The 14717-nt window shown below is 41.9% G+C and overlaps 1 protein-coding gene across 2 annotated transcripts in view; it reads right to left on the bottom strand.

Moving 5' to 3' along the window:
* Positions 1 to 14717, bottom strand: part of LOC126260092 (ATP synthase mitochondrial F1 complex assembly factor 2) — a 37480-nt gene that overhangs the window by 19441 nt on the left and 3322 nt on the right. Inside the window, exons 2-3 of one of the 2 annotated variants that reach the window (XM_049957306.1) lie at positions 9733 to 9935; positions 2209 to 2399 (exon numbers count right to left, since the gene is read on the bottom strand). In XM_049957306.1, coding sequence (XP_049813263.1) covers positions 2209 to 2399; positions 9733 to 9736 — 195 coding nt within the window. In that variant the 5' untranslated portion in view covers positions 9737 to 9935. The remainder of the gene's footprint in view (positions 1 to 2208; positions 2400 to 9732; positions 9936 to 14717) is intronic. The other variant, XM_049957305.1, reaches the window with a different exon arrangement.

The raw sequence follows: 14717 nt of genomic DNA on the forward strand, positions 1-14717 counted from the left end.
GCTCCTATATATAAGAAGAGTAAAAGAACAGACACACAAAATTACAGACCAGTATCTGTAACAATGGTTTGCTACAAGATTTTCAATGATATTCTCATTTTGAATATAATGCATTTTCTTCAGATGGAAAAAGTTCTGTCCACAAATCTGTGCAGATTTAGAATGCTTTGATCATGCAAAACTCAGCTTTGCCTTATCTCACACTATATCCTGTGAAGCATGGATGAAGGGCATCAGCAGATTCCATATTCCTAGATTTCCAGAAAGCAATTGATATGGTGCCCCACGAAGGTCCAAGTATAGGGAACAGGTTTTTCAGACATACGAGTGGCTCAAAGAATTCTTAAATAACAGAATCCAGTACATTGTCCTCAACAGCAAGTGTCCATCAGAGACAAGGATTTCATCAGATGTACCCCAGGGAAGTGTGATAGTATTACTCTTAAACTCTACATACATAAGCAATCTGATGGACAGGGTGTGCAGGAATCTGTGACTGTTCGCTGCTGATGCTTTGGTGTACGGGAAGGAGTCATTATTGAGTCACTGTAGGAGGACACAGAATGACTAAGATGAAATTTCTAGTTGGTGTGATGAATGGCAGCTTGTTCTAATGTAGAACAATTTGAGTCAACGCAGACGAGTAGGAAAATCAATCTTGTAATGTTCGAATACAGTGTTAGCAGTGTGCTACTTGACACAGTCAGACTGATTTAATAGCTAGGTGTAACACTGTAAAACAATGTGAAATAAAGCAAACACTTAAGAATGGTAGCAGGGAAGGAAAATGGTCAACTTTGATTTATCAAGAGACTTTTACGAAAATGTGAGTCATATGTGAAGGAGACCATGTATAGAACACTAGTGTAGCCCATTCCTGAGTATTGCCCGAGCATTTGGGATTCCCACCAGGTTGGCTTCAAGGAAGACAGGAGGTGGACTGCTACATTTGTTACTGGTACGTTATTACCGAGATGCTTCACAAACTGATTTTGGGTATCTCTGGTGGGAAAAGACATTCTTTTTATGGAACGCTACTGAGAAAATTTAGAGAACCAGCATTTGAAGCTGACTGCAGAGCAATTCTACTGCCACCAATGAAAATTTCATTTTAGAACCATGAAGATATGATACAAAAAACTAGGGCTTGTAGGGAGGCATATAGATAGTCTTTTTCCCTTGCTCTATTTGCAAATGGAACAGGTAGAGAAATGACTAGTACTGGTACAAAATACCACCCACCATTCACCATTTGGTGGCTTATCGAGTATGTATGTAGGTGCAGAGGCAGGGCTCAAATCCCTATCCAGATGAAGGTTTTTAATGGTCCGTATAAGTCACTAAATGTGAATGCCAGGAAAGTCCCACTGAGAATGATTTCCTGTATCACCCTTGTACAATCCTTTTCATATAAATTGAACAAAACAACAACGATATACAATCTGATCTGGGTGTGATATTTAATCTTTAGAACTAGTAGCACTGAACAAGTTAATCAACTGTGGTTTCTGAGATGCTAGATACCATGTAGCCATAATGCAGATATTGACTGTTGACTGAATATTTCAACAATGTCTTGAAACCTGGCAATACAATGGTTGTAACAAGCAGTATATACACCAGTGAGAAATGAGCCTTGAAAGAGAAAAACAAAAGCACCAAAGATGCATAACTGAGATTATTGAGGTTATTTCCATGTGACAAGAAAACTGGGCATATGACAGCATCTAAAGATTCAGAGCTCAGATGAAAAGACTGTAGTTCTGTAAACTAGTAGTGGATCTCCATACAAGTGAAAATGAATGCCATACTGGCACCAAGAAGGAAGAGGAGAACTTAATCTAAATCGGATGCAGGACTGAGCTACAACATATCACATCAACTACTGTTTGAAAAAAAAAAAAAAAAAAAAAAAAAAAAAGAGAAGGAAGAGGAAGAAGAAGAACCCAAAGCTTAAAAGTATTCAAAATCAAACTTCTACAGTCCTCTCTCAGAGTGTTCACCGATATGAAATTCTGACACACTCATATTCACTTGTTATCCTTTATCTGATCTTATTTAATGAATGTGGCACTGGATTTTTTAACTTCTTTTAATTGACCTTTTTCCTCTGGTGTTAATTTTGAACTAGATTTCTTCTACCCACAAATTCATATTTCTATGGTAAAACCACACAAAATTCCTAAACATTAAAACATAATGCAGTACCAAGTGCATTGAACTCTGCTGTATTGTTGGAGCCTGTGCATCCCATTCTGCTGCAACTGCCAAGGCTAGTGGCTCGCTTGATACTTTGAACAAATTTCCTTTTGGTGTCTTCAGTTTTCTTTGATCAAGAGTAATCTCGTACAGACCATCATTAAACAAAATTCCTGTCCGCCTGTAGAATCGTTTTGGAGCTGCAAAACAAATGTATTAATAAAAAATGAAATTATAATTTCTAAGCTAAATACAAGAAAGACAGAAGGGCTTATACACTTAATTATTGGTATCATAATGACACGAAAATATATCATTAGAACTACAGACCCCTCCCCTCATACCCATCCATCTCAATTTCAAATGCAGTACAACAAATCTGCTCATAAGCTTGTGATTAAGGTGACAGGTGACTCTCCACATACTGGCTTATCATATTTTGCCTGTCATGACATGTTTTCAGGCTATATGCAGTTTTCCAGGATTCTTATAAACAGTATTCAACAGCTTATTGTCTTTTCTGCTTCAGCAACTTAATATAGTGTCAGAAATGGTACTTGTAACAATTCTGTCTGCTGCATTGCATTTTACATAAGTGTATCTCCTTTCTTCAAGAGGAGATTGTGATAGGCAAAATGTTACAACAATATTGTACACAATTATTATTGTAGCCGGCCCCTCACCACGACACTAGATCCACCGGCATTACCCCCATGACCTGTGCATTGTCTAGGAGCTGGGACATACCTCTTTCCTCATTAGAGGTGCCAGTTTCCCACTACGCTGCACACAAACCACCTATAATGGTGTTATGATCACACAACTATTTTCTTTGCCTGCGATCACACTGATAGACACATGTGCATGCTCACAATTCATAACAGCATTATGTGCATATCAATAAACCTGCATTTATAGGCTGTGTTGGGGGCCTCCATCCGGCAGTTGTTCTTCGCTCTGGGCAATTATTCCAGCTACTTTTGACACATCTGTCAGAGCCTCATTGTCCATCTCTCCAGAGTGTCAGTATTGCTGTGCTATCAGGTGTTGCCATTGGTTGATCCATTGCTCCTAACAGTCTTTGATGTCTGCCAATGGCATCCTCAGTTCATTGGTTCTGCACCCGTACCACTCTGTTGGCATTACATAGTCCCATATGACCCACTAGGTTGAATGTCTTCCTCCCAGGCGCTGCTGATAACGCTCTCTGGCTGTTGGCCTTACCACGTCCACGTGGCTGTCGCTGAATGAGCACTGCCTTGCTGTGGCCACCAATGACTGCCTTCATTCCAGTTCATTGGAGTACTGAAGCTGCCACCAACCTCCAGAGCATCACTATTGTTGCCAACTGATGCAACCATCACCTCACCTGGTTACCAATGCTGCCAGCCTTACCGTGTACCTTTCACGCCCCTTTTGCCTCAGCTTCAATTACCAGGTGCAGGCCGCGTCCTACAGAGGATCACCAGGTACCAGCTATGCCCGCACCGCAGCACTACGTCATGTTCAGACTATTCCTGGAGCAGCCTCTGAGCAGCCTCCTGGAGCGGCCTGTACCAGACATTACATATTGTTAACCACTGTGCAACAAACTCTTGCAGATATCACCTGAGAACTGCTGCTTAGTTCCTGTGTCATTGCCACTGTACAAGAAAATAAAAGTTATAAATAAATGTTGTAATCAGCTTTTTACTATTAATCCAAAGGCCATGGGCGCCAGGTTCAGTCTCATTATAGATTTTATAATAAAATCATCAGGAACGGTGGCCAAAGGCTTTCGCTACAAGGAGTCAACCTCATTCTGCCGAAAGCCTTGTCAGAAAGGGATGAGGAGCAGATGGAGGTTCAGGGCATCCTCTTATCATTCAGGTGTAAAGCTGTCCCTAAAAAATGTGGAAGAATTAGCAATGATCAACAGTATGTAGATACAGAGGGAAATGAGAACTATTACATTAAAGACACAATGCATATTTAAAGGAAATGTAGGCTGAAATTCAGAGTGTCTCACAACAATATCTATATTGGCAAGGATTCTGCATTAGTCTCCCATTTACAGAAAGGGGGACTGATAAAGACAATATGAGCATGACAAAAGATTTAAAAGCCAAAGAGTAAGTAATATTCTAAAAGTTGGAGTGTGCAATGTGAGAATTTTGAATTTGAGAATATCTGAAAGTGAAATGTAAGGTCTCGATGTAGCTGATGTATAGGTCAGCCAGAGAAGAAGGGAAAGATATCTGGTCGGAATACTGTGTAATATCAGCAGCATCAGAAAATGGTACAATAGAAGTAGGAGTCATTAAGAATAGCAAAGCAGCGCGCAGAATAAGTTACTGTACACAGTTCAGCGACTCATCAGAATGAAAACCAAACTAATGCAAATAACTATAGTTCCGGTAAATGTTCTGACATCACAAGCAGAAGACGTCAAGGTAGAGCCAGTATGTGTGTCTAACTAAGCATGTAAAGTGAGATGAAATTTAATAATAATAATAATAATAACAGAGGATTGGAACACTATTATAGGAGAAGGAACAGAAGGCATACTAGTGGGAAAATATGGGCTTGACAATAGCAATGAGAGAAAATACATCCTTGAGTTCTACAATATATTTCAGATAAAATCATAGCAAGAACACTGGCAAAAATCACAAGAGGAAGTATACGTGAAAAAGGCTATACATGATAGTTAGGCAGAGATTCTAATGTGATATATTTGATTGTGAGGTGTACCCAGGAGCACATATAGATTGAAATTACAATTTAATAATCATGAAGAGTTAATTGAAGTTTAAGAGAATTGTCAGGAAGGATATATAACAAAATAGTATAATTGAGTATTCAGCAGTGACAAAATCTGAAGTTCTTCGAAGATTTAGAATACTGTGATAAATACCTCAGCAGGTAATTCAGCTGAGGAGGAACAGACATCTCTGAAGAGTAATTACAGTAATTACGATGGAAATCCCAAAAGTAAGGTCTCCTATTTTTTTTATAAGTACAGAACTGTTTGTGTGGCAGTTGGTCATACTGTTATGAAGAGTGCTTCACGAGCTGTGTGTAAACATGTGAACGCTGCGCTGAGGTGCTAAGTCTTGGCTTGGCAGCTGTTGAAAATAAAGCTCCCATTGGATGTTACCACCAAGTATGAATTGCGCACAGTTATTCAGTTTTTGAACGCAAAGGGCGCTGCGCCGATTGAGATTCATGTATGTTGAGTCAGGCATGGATTTCAAAAATGTTTGTAAGTGGTGCAGAGAGTTTGCAGTCTGCCAGTAAAGTCATGACAACCATTTTTTAGGATCAGAAAGGGGTACTGGGAGACTCTGAATAAACTCAAACGGGCAATTCAGAACCGGAGAAGAGGAATGTTGAGCAAGGGCATACACATTCTCCATGACAACCCTTGCCTACACATCGCTCGGCAAACCGTTGCTCTCCTGCAACAGTTTTGGTGGAACATAGTCACCCACCCTATAGTCCTGACTTGGCATTCAGTGACTATCACCTGTTCCCTAAGTTAAAAGAACATTGGCCGGAAAGCGGTTCAGCTCCGACGAGGTGAAAAAAAGAGGTTCATAACTTTCTTAACAACATTGCGGCGAGCTGGTATGACATGGGCATACAAAAACTGCCACAGCGTCTACAAAAATGCATCGACAGAAATGGTGATTATGAAGAAAAATAGCTAAATTTTCAAGCTGCAAACTGATGTAAACCATTTTAGAAATAAACAGGTCTATGTACTTATAAAAAAATAGGAGACCTTATTTTTGGATTACCCTCGTAGTTATGCAAATATAGGTATAAGAAAGATAACGACAAGGAACCTGTGAGTAGAGAAAAGACACACTTCAAGAAATTGACAAACGAAAGAAATACAAAAATGGCCTATGAAAAGAGGGGATGCCAGAACATAAGATGCCTGGGAATGAAATCAATAGAAAATGCAAGGAAGCTAAAGCAAAATGGCTGCAGAAAGAATGTGAAGAAATGGAAAAGGAAGGAAGGAAAAAAGGAAAGGAGGACAGATCGCATACAGAAATGTCAAAGTAACATTCAGAGAATTTAAAAGAATATGAGTAAACATTGAGAATGGTAAATTACATGGAGAGAATGGACAGATGAAAAGAGTACACTGAGGATCTCTCCAATGAAGGAATTGTTGGTGGGACTAACAACTAAAGCGATAGAAGGTGAAGTTAATGGTGATTTGGATGACACACAGGATCCAGTAATAAAGTCATATTTTGGCTGAGCTTTCAAAGACTTGCAATCAAGAAAGATAGATGGGATGGAAAATATTTCTTCAGAATTTCTAAAATCTTTATAGAGCAGGCAGCCAAACAATTATTCAGGTTACAGTTTTCAGAAGAAAGTCATCAGCACAATCCTGAAGCTAGCAATGGTAGATATATATGAGAACCATCAAACAATCTATTGTAGCTGGCCCCTAATCAGCCCATGGCTACACATAACTGCACATGCACTGTCCATGGCAGTGCTGTGAACACAATCACATGATTACACGCTTATGAGTTCACTTGCCTTTATAGGCAATGCCGAGGCCACCAGCAGGCAGACGGCTTCCCTCTCTGGGCAGTTACATCAGGCACATCTTGTGGCCAAACTGTCAGACATTTACCATATGTCTTGCTGGCCTGTTGCCATTGTCACATCCCAGGATGCCACTGCTGGTTGGTATTGCCGACTCATCAGATCCATCACTCCAGAGCTACATCACAACTAGCTGGTCCACAGCATCATTGCATTTTGAGCAACACTCTGACGGTCGAGTGCCTCTTCCCTGCTGCACTACACCCACTGATGCCAGCTCATATGGTTACTGATGTAGCTAGTCATGTTGGTTGGCATCCATGCCTCATGTCAAAGAGTCAATCTCTGCGCACCAGCCACACCTACATTGCAGCATCACTGAGCGTCATCCAAGCAACACACCACACCGAGTCCAGGCCAACATCCAGAAAACCCTTCTTTATTGTAATACTTTATGTTGTGTTACTGTTAAACTAGTACAAAGCACCAATGAAGATGTGACTGGGAACCATTGTTTACTTCCTGTGCCTTTGGCTTCAAGCAAAGGACATAAAACTGGCACCTCATCTATCGAAGTTGCTTGCCAGAGTAATATACAAAAGAATGGAACAGAAAACTAAGGATCTGTTGTATAGTGATCAGATTGGTTTTAACCTTCACAATACCAAAGGTACCTACCTTTTGAGAATATTGTAATCTAGCCAGTTATTTGATATTTTAAAATTATGGAAAAAAAATTGTTTTTAATGAATTCTTCTACCAGGTTCCATAAATGTTTCAATGTTTTTTCATTTAAACTTAACCCAAAAATTTAAGTCTTAGTGGTATATGTTACTTTCCCCAGTGAATGTCATACCGGTATTCAATATTTCTAAACATCAATATCTCTTTAAGTACTATGATGTGAGCAAAACTCAACAGCAATTAAAAAATTTTGCAATTTTAAAGAATTTTTTCACAGTGCGTGTAAAGTACCCTCCTTTGGCAGTACACATTGTTGAAAGTTTGCTGATATTACTGAGAGTGTATTAAACAACATTTTTGGGTTCTACTTACAAATCAGTATCTCTTTCAAAAGTATGTTTTCAATATAACTCAACAATGATTAATGAATTTTGTTTGTTTTTCCAATTTTTTATGGTGCCCATAAAAAAACCACACTTGGTAATGTATGTTATAAAAAAATGCATTGGTACGTTTAGGGTTAAGAAACGGAAAGGCACTAGCATTTAGCCATATTTACAAATTAATTTGTTATGTGGATGTAAAAGAAATTGTTCCACATCATTAGGATTTATTGTGCAAATGATCCATGGGACTCTAAACTAACTAACTGGAGAGATGCAGTTCTGAAGTTTAAATTGATAACAGAAGCAAGACTTAGAAAAGTTAAGATACTAGGTGTTTATAATTAAAGTGCAGTTACTCACAGAAGTCCAGTGTGGGCTGTAATTATTGTATGGCAGCATAACTTGGTAGGTTTTCTAATGCGTGAACTTGTAACTGACTGATGCTGGAAGGGGGGGGGGGGGGGGGGGGGAAGCAAACAGTTCCAATTTTGACCACCAGGTCCAAATCTGGTGTTGTGTATGTGAGAAAGAAACATATAAATTTTCACATATGTTATGGATTAAGAACGGAATGTGAGCAGAGCAAATCAAACAAGTGAGAAAGGCATAATGATGATTGTATCAAAAACTGCAGCTTACACACTTTGTTCAATATGAGCATCAGATGTCTACGAGATGCTGCATCCGTAAAATGTCAACAGTTGCCCGTAGCAGTTCCATTAGAACCTGAGCAATATGTTCCTGTATATTGGCCATCAGATCAGAAAGAGATTGTTTGCACTCTGGTAAATGCCCTTCTTTTTTAGATCTCTCCAAGTCAGGTGGCCTTTCACCTTGCAGGCCATGCATCTGGCATCTTGCATGGAAACAATGGTTTCCACACAGTTGTGCTCTTCCAAAGCCAGAATCACTTGCTGTAGAAGGAGGTCTCAATAATGTGTCGACATCAAGATGCACCTGACAGGCCCCTGGATGTATGCTTGTCACAGAAGAGTGGGCTGAGAATAAAGGTGCTTGTGAATCCATACCCCACAGTCATAGTGAGTGGAATGGCTTTTCATGCACATCACAAAGTTTAAACAGTCCCCAAGTTCAGCAGTTCTGTGTATTAACTGTGCCTTATACTGTAAAATGTGCCTAGTCACACCACATAACATTGTCTGGCCACATGTTATCAACTGATCCATGTCAGAAGCCGAAGAGCAAATTCAGAACATTGCTGCGGAAAATGAGATTTCGGTTGCTGCACCATATGGATCTTTTATGGGTACCACTGTAAAACAGAGGGCAAAATTTTCTGTACTGTTGACCATGAGATGGACAATTCTCATGACACTGCACATGCACTAGCACTACATGGGCCATGTGCTGCATGATTAGTTACAGCAATGGCAACCTTATTAGTAATTTATACTGGAATAGCACACCTTCCTCTTCCAGGTGCCGCACCAGAATCACCAATGTTTCAATTTCATTGTCATCATCTTTAAACCATTTAATGATGCTGGGCCTCTCCTCAGACATTTCTGTTGGTGATACTCCATATAAAGTGCCAGATTTGTACCTAGTGGCCAAATTGGAATTCAATTTTTTTTCCAGAGTAAATCAGTTCCACATTAACTCATTAGCATATTCGCTAAGCTTCACTGCCATATGATAATTGCAGCCCAACTGGACCTCTGTGAGTAATTGGACTTTAATTATAATTCCTGGTACTTTCATTGGTTTTGTTTATCTAGAGAAGAGTTGAGCAATGTAAAGTGGAGTATAATGATTGAAATCATCAGAAAAAAAAGGAAATTTGTGGTAAGGTATATAGGACCAAACTGCTGAGGTCATCTGTCCTTAGGCTTACACACTGCTTAATCTAACTTAAACTAACTTATGCTAGGGGCAACACACATACCCATGTCTGAGGGAGGACTCGAACCTCCAACTTGGGGGAGCCGCGCAAACCGTGGCAAGACACCTCAGACTGCACGGCCACCCCACATGGTGAAATCATCTGAACTACTTGTAAAAGAGTGGAAGACCGACGTGGAACTTCTTGGATTAAAAAGTGTGGAAGACAGGGATGCAGTGTTTCTTTTCTACCATTCAACGTGTATACTGAAAAAGTAATGAAATATATGAAATAAAGGTCCAGATGTGGGATTATAATTCAGGGCAAAAGAACATCAATGATAAGATTCACTGATGACATTGCTACCCTCTGTAAAAGTGAGAAAGAGTTACAAGACCTGTTGAAAGGAATGTGTAGTCTACTGGGGACTGAATATGAAATAGTAATTCAAATAACAACAAAATAATGTAATGGGACAGATCAAAAAATCCACTCTCCAACCACCTGTAGCAGAAAACACATAAAATGCATGTAAATGTGCAACCGTTTGGAGCCTGTGGCTCCTGGTGGAAGGGTTGAAGGGAAAGGAGTAAGGATGAAGGACAATGGCTGGCAAGATTTAAGAAATAGGGAGATTTATGAAAAAGTCACCAGAACCAGGGGTCAGGGAAGACATACCGCGCAATATGAGACGAAAAGACTGATTACTGTTGCCTGCCCTGGATGAGATTTGAAAACCTGGAAGCTTAAAGGTGGAAGATGGATAGTAAGCAAAATAGAGATTACTAAAAAACAATGTGCAAGAGTCAATAAGAGCAGAAAGCTAAGTACATGGTAGTTGGGTGTAGAGATGGGAATGGGTGGTGGGGGATAGACAGGTCAGAAAATAAAAGAGAGGAAAGGAAAGTAATAGTTAGTGAAACTAAATGCTGAAACCACAGAAGTTAACATAAATTTGGGCCAGGTGGGTGACGAGAACCAAGCACATGTTGTAATGCCAGTTTCCAACTACAGAGTTCTGAGAAACGTGCCAGGAGGAAGAACCCAGATGGTCTGTGTGGTGAAACAGGCATCAAGGACAGAACTGTCATGTTGTAGAGCATGCTCTGCAGCAGGGTATTGTGTTACCATTATACACCCACTGCCTATGCCCATTCATCCTAACTGATGAATTGGTGGTAGTGGTCGTACCAATATACACTCCTGGAAATTGAAATAAGAACACCGTGAATTCATTGTCCCAGGAAGGGGAAACTTTATTGACACATTCCTGGGGTCAGATACATCACATGATCACACTGACAGAACCACAGGCACATAGACACAGGCAACAGAGCATGCACAATGTCGGCACTAGTACAGTGTATATCCACCTCTCGCAGCAATGCAGGCTGCTATTCTCCCATGGAGACGATCGTAGAGATGCTGGATGTAGTCCTGTGGAACGGCTTGCCATGTCATTTCCACCTGGCGCCTCAGTTGGACCAGCGTTCGTGCTGGACGTGCAGACCGCGTGAGACGACGCTTCATCCAGTCCCAAACATGCTCAATGGGGGACAGATCCGGAGATCTTGCTGGCCAGGGTAGTTGACTTACACCTTCTAGAGCACGTTGGGTGGCACGGGATACATGCGGACGTGCATTGTCCTGTTGGAACAGCAAGTTCCCTTGCCGGTCTAGGAATGATAGAACGATGGGTTCGATGACGGTTTGGATGTACCGTGCACTATTCAGTGTCCCCTCGACGATCACCAGTGGTGTACGGCCAGTGTACGAGATCGCTCCCCACACCATGATGCCGGGTGTTGGCCCTGTGTGCCTCGGTCGTATGCAGTCCTGATTGTGGCGCTCACCTGCACGGCGCCAAACACGCATACGACCATCATTGGCACCAAGGCAGAAGCGACTCTCATCGCTGAAGACGACACGTCTCCATTCGTCCCTCCATTCACGCCTGGAGGCGGGCTGCACGATGTTGGGGCGTGAGCGGAAGACGGCCTAACGGTGTGCGGGACCGTAGCCCAGCTTCATGGAGACGGTTGCGAATGGTCCTCGCCGATACCCCAGGAGCAACAGTGTCCTTAATTTGCTGGGAAGTGGCGGTGCGGTCCCCTACGGCACTGCGTAGGATCCTACGGTCTTGGCGTGCATCCGTGCGTCGCTGCGGTCCGGTCCCAGGTCGACGGGCACGTGCACCTTCCGCCGACCACTGGCGACAACATCGATGTACTGTGGAGACCTCACGCCCCACGTGTTGAGCAATTCGGCGGTACGTCCACCCGGCCTCCCGCATGCCCACTATACGCCCTCGCTCAAAGTCCGTCAACTGCACATACGGTTCACGTCCACGCTGTCGCGGCATGCTACCAGTGTTAAAGACTGCGATGGAGCTCCGTATGCCACGGCAAACTGGCTGACACTGACGGCGGCGGTGCACAAATGCTGCGCAGCTAGCGCCATTCGACGGCCAACACCACGGTTCCTGGTGTGTCCGCTGTGCCGTGCGTGTGATCATTGCTTGTACAGCCCTCTCGCAGTGTCCGGAGCAAGTATGGTGGGTCTGACACACCGGTGTCAATGTGTTCTTTTTTCCATTTCCAGGAGTGTAGAAGGCTGAACAGTGTTTACATAAGACTTGGGGCTCTCACTCCGATAGTATATGTTTTGCCAGCTGCAGGGCTTATACGGGAGGTGGCAGGAGGGTGCACAGGGTAAATCTTACAGTGGGGATGGTCACAGACATAGGAGCCATAGGGTAGGGAAATTGGTGCAGAAGGACCATAGGGTCTGGCCAGGGTATTGTGGAGACTTGGGGGGAGGGGTGATGAAAATCTATTCTAGGTGTGGAGGACAACATGTCAGACAGAATGGACCTCATTTCAGGGTATGATTTAAGAAAGTCATAGCCTAGTCGAAGTATTTGATTATATATATTTAAGACCAAGATAGTGCCGAGTGACAAGAGGTGTACACCTAAGATGTTTTTGGGTGGGATCAGCAATACCAGAAAGGGAGAGCCAGATGTGGAAAAACACATGTTGTGTACCAACTGTTATGAAAACAGTCCCCCCCCACACACACACACATATTAGTATGACAACCAACAAGTTATCAATTAGGATGAATGGCCATAGACAGTGTATGTATTCTAGTAACAAACAATATCCTGTTGCACAGCATACTCCACAACATGACAGCTGTGACCTTGATGCCTGTTTCACCACTCCCAACTGACAATTTCTCAGAACTCTGCAGGCAGGAACTGGCATTACAATGTGTGCTTAGTTCTGGCCTAAATTTACTTTAATTTTGTTTTAGAAACAATTCCTTTTCTTTATTCCTTTTTATTTTCCTACCTGTCTGTTCCCCAACCCATCTGTCTACTACGTACGTAGCTTTCCGTTCTTCTTGACACCCTGCACATTTTTTTTTTTTTTTACCAATAATCTCTCGTCTGCTTATTTCCCTACTTTTCACCTTTAAGCTCTCAGGTTTTCAAATTTTGCCCGTCCAGTCCAGTAAGTCTACCCTCACATATGGGGTTCTGGCCAACTTTTCTGTAACTCTCCCCATTTCCCAAATGTCACCAGTCCTTTTCCTTCACCCCTCTTTCTTTCCCTTCAATCCTTTTGCCAGAAGCAGCCACTGTCCCCAAAAGCTTGTGCATTTCCACATCTTTTGTGTGTTCTCTCCTGCCCCTGCTTGGTGAGTAGAATTTTGATCTTTTGAATTATATTATATTATCTTTTCAAACACTACTTATTGTTATAAATAGAGACAAAAGTTTGATGGGTAACACATATGAGATCAGTGACAAATTGACATCAAAATTGAGAGTTACAGAGCAGGGGAAGAAAATGAATTCTGCTACCAAGGAAGCAAAATAACACACAACAGACGAAGAAAGGAGGCTGGCACAGGAAGATGAAGCAGATTGGCAGAGGTACAGATGAATGCATCCTTTTTTCCCATTCTCTTCCTCTTCTCAATCTTAACCAGCCACCTCCTCTGCAACCGCCTCCACCTTGCCCCCAGGATTCTAACTTCACTCTCTCTGTACCATCATCATCTTTCCTGAATACCAACCCTTCCCATACCCTTCTCGTCACTGTCATTGTCCATCGCACAAACTCAGCAGTGCCACTGCCCATGCCACATTCCTCTCCCATGAACCTGCTACCTCCTCCCCCCCCCCCCCTCCCCCAGAGCCAACCTTCTCCAACCCTCCCTTTCATTTCCCATTTCCATTATCTCTCACTCCCTACACCTAACAACCCCTCATCCCAGTAAAGCTGCAATTCAGGCACAGTGTACTCAGCCAGCAGCACACAGATGTACAGGTGAGTGTGTATGTGCAAGTTTTGTTTATATGCCTTCAATGACGCAATGCCTCTGCTATTTGATGAGTTGTTGCCTTTACTCCTAAATCATTTACAGATTAGTCTGCAAGCACCAAACACTGGCCTTATAAGAAATGAAGTGGACTGAACTGAAGCATTTGTGATGCAGTGTTACAATGGACACTGAAAATCACGTCAACTGACAAGAAATAAGCACGTTCTCTGCAGAACCCTTGAGGAAAAGAATACATGAAAACCAATAACGTGAAGAGAGGCTTGGATGATAGGGGATGTGTTAAGGCATTGGGGAATAATTTCCACAGTGGTACAGGGCAAACTTTTTTATGTTTGTTTTTTGGGATGGCAAAGGGAGCGACATTAGAATATATACAACAAATAATTGATGTCTTTAGGTGTGATTGCTACTTGATATTTATGATGAAGGGATTGGCACAGGAGAGTTAAGTATGGCATACAATTTCAAACCAGATAAAAGATAAATGACACAAAAAAGGGACACAGTCCCACAAAAATGGCATTACTTGCACCCCATCCTCTTCCATGAGATTACTGCCGTATTGCATGATAACTTTAGAAAATGAGTTCTCTTACACAAATAATGTGATCAATCGAGAAAGGATTTTAAGGTGCAAATTACGGCCAGACAAGGAGAGGAAAGGTTCTAAACAAAATAAGCTGATGACATTA

The sequence above is a fragment of the Schistocerca nitens genome, chromosome 5 (genome assembly GCF_023898315.1).
Source record: "Schistocerca nitens isolate TAMUIC-IGC-003100 chromosome 5, iqSchNite1.1, whole genome shotgun sequence".
NCBI lineage: Eukaryota > Metazoa > Arthropoda > Insecta > Orthoptera > Acrididae > Schistocerca > Schistocerca nitens.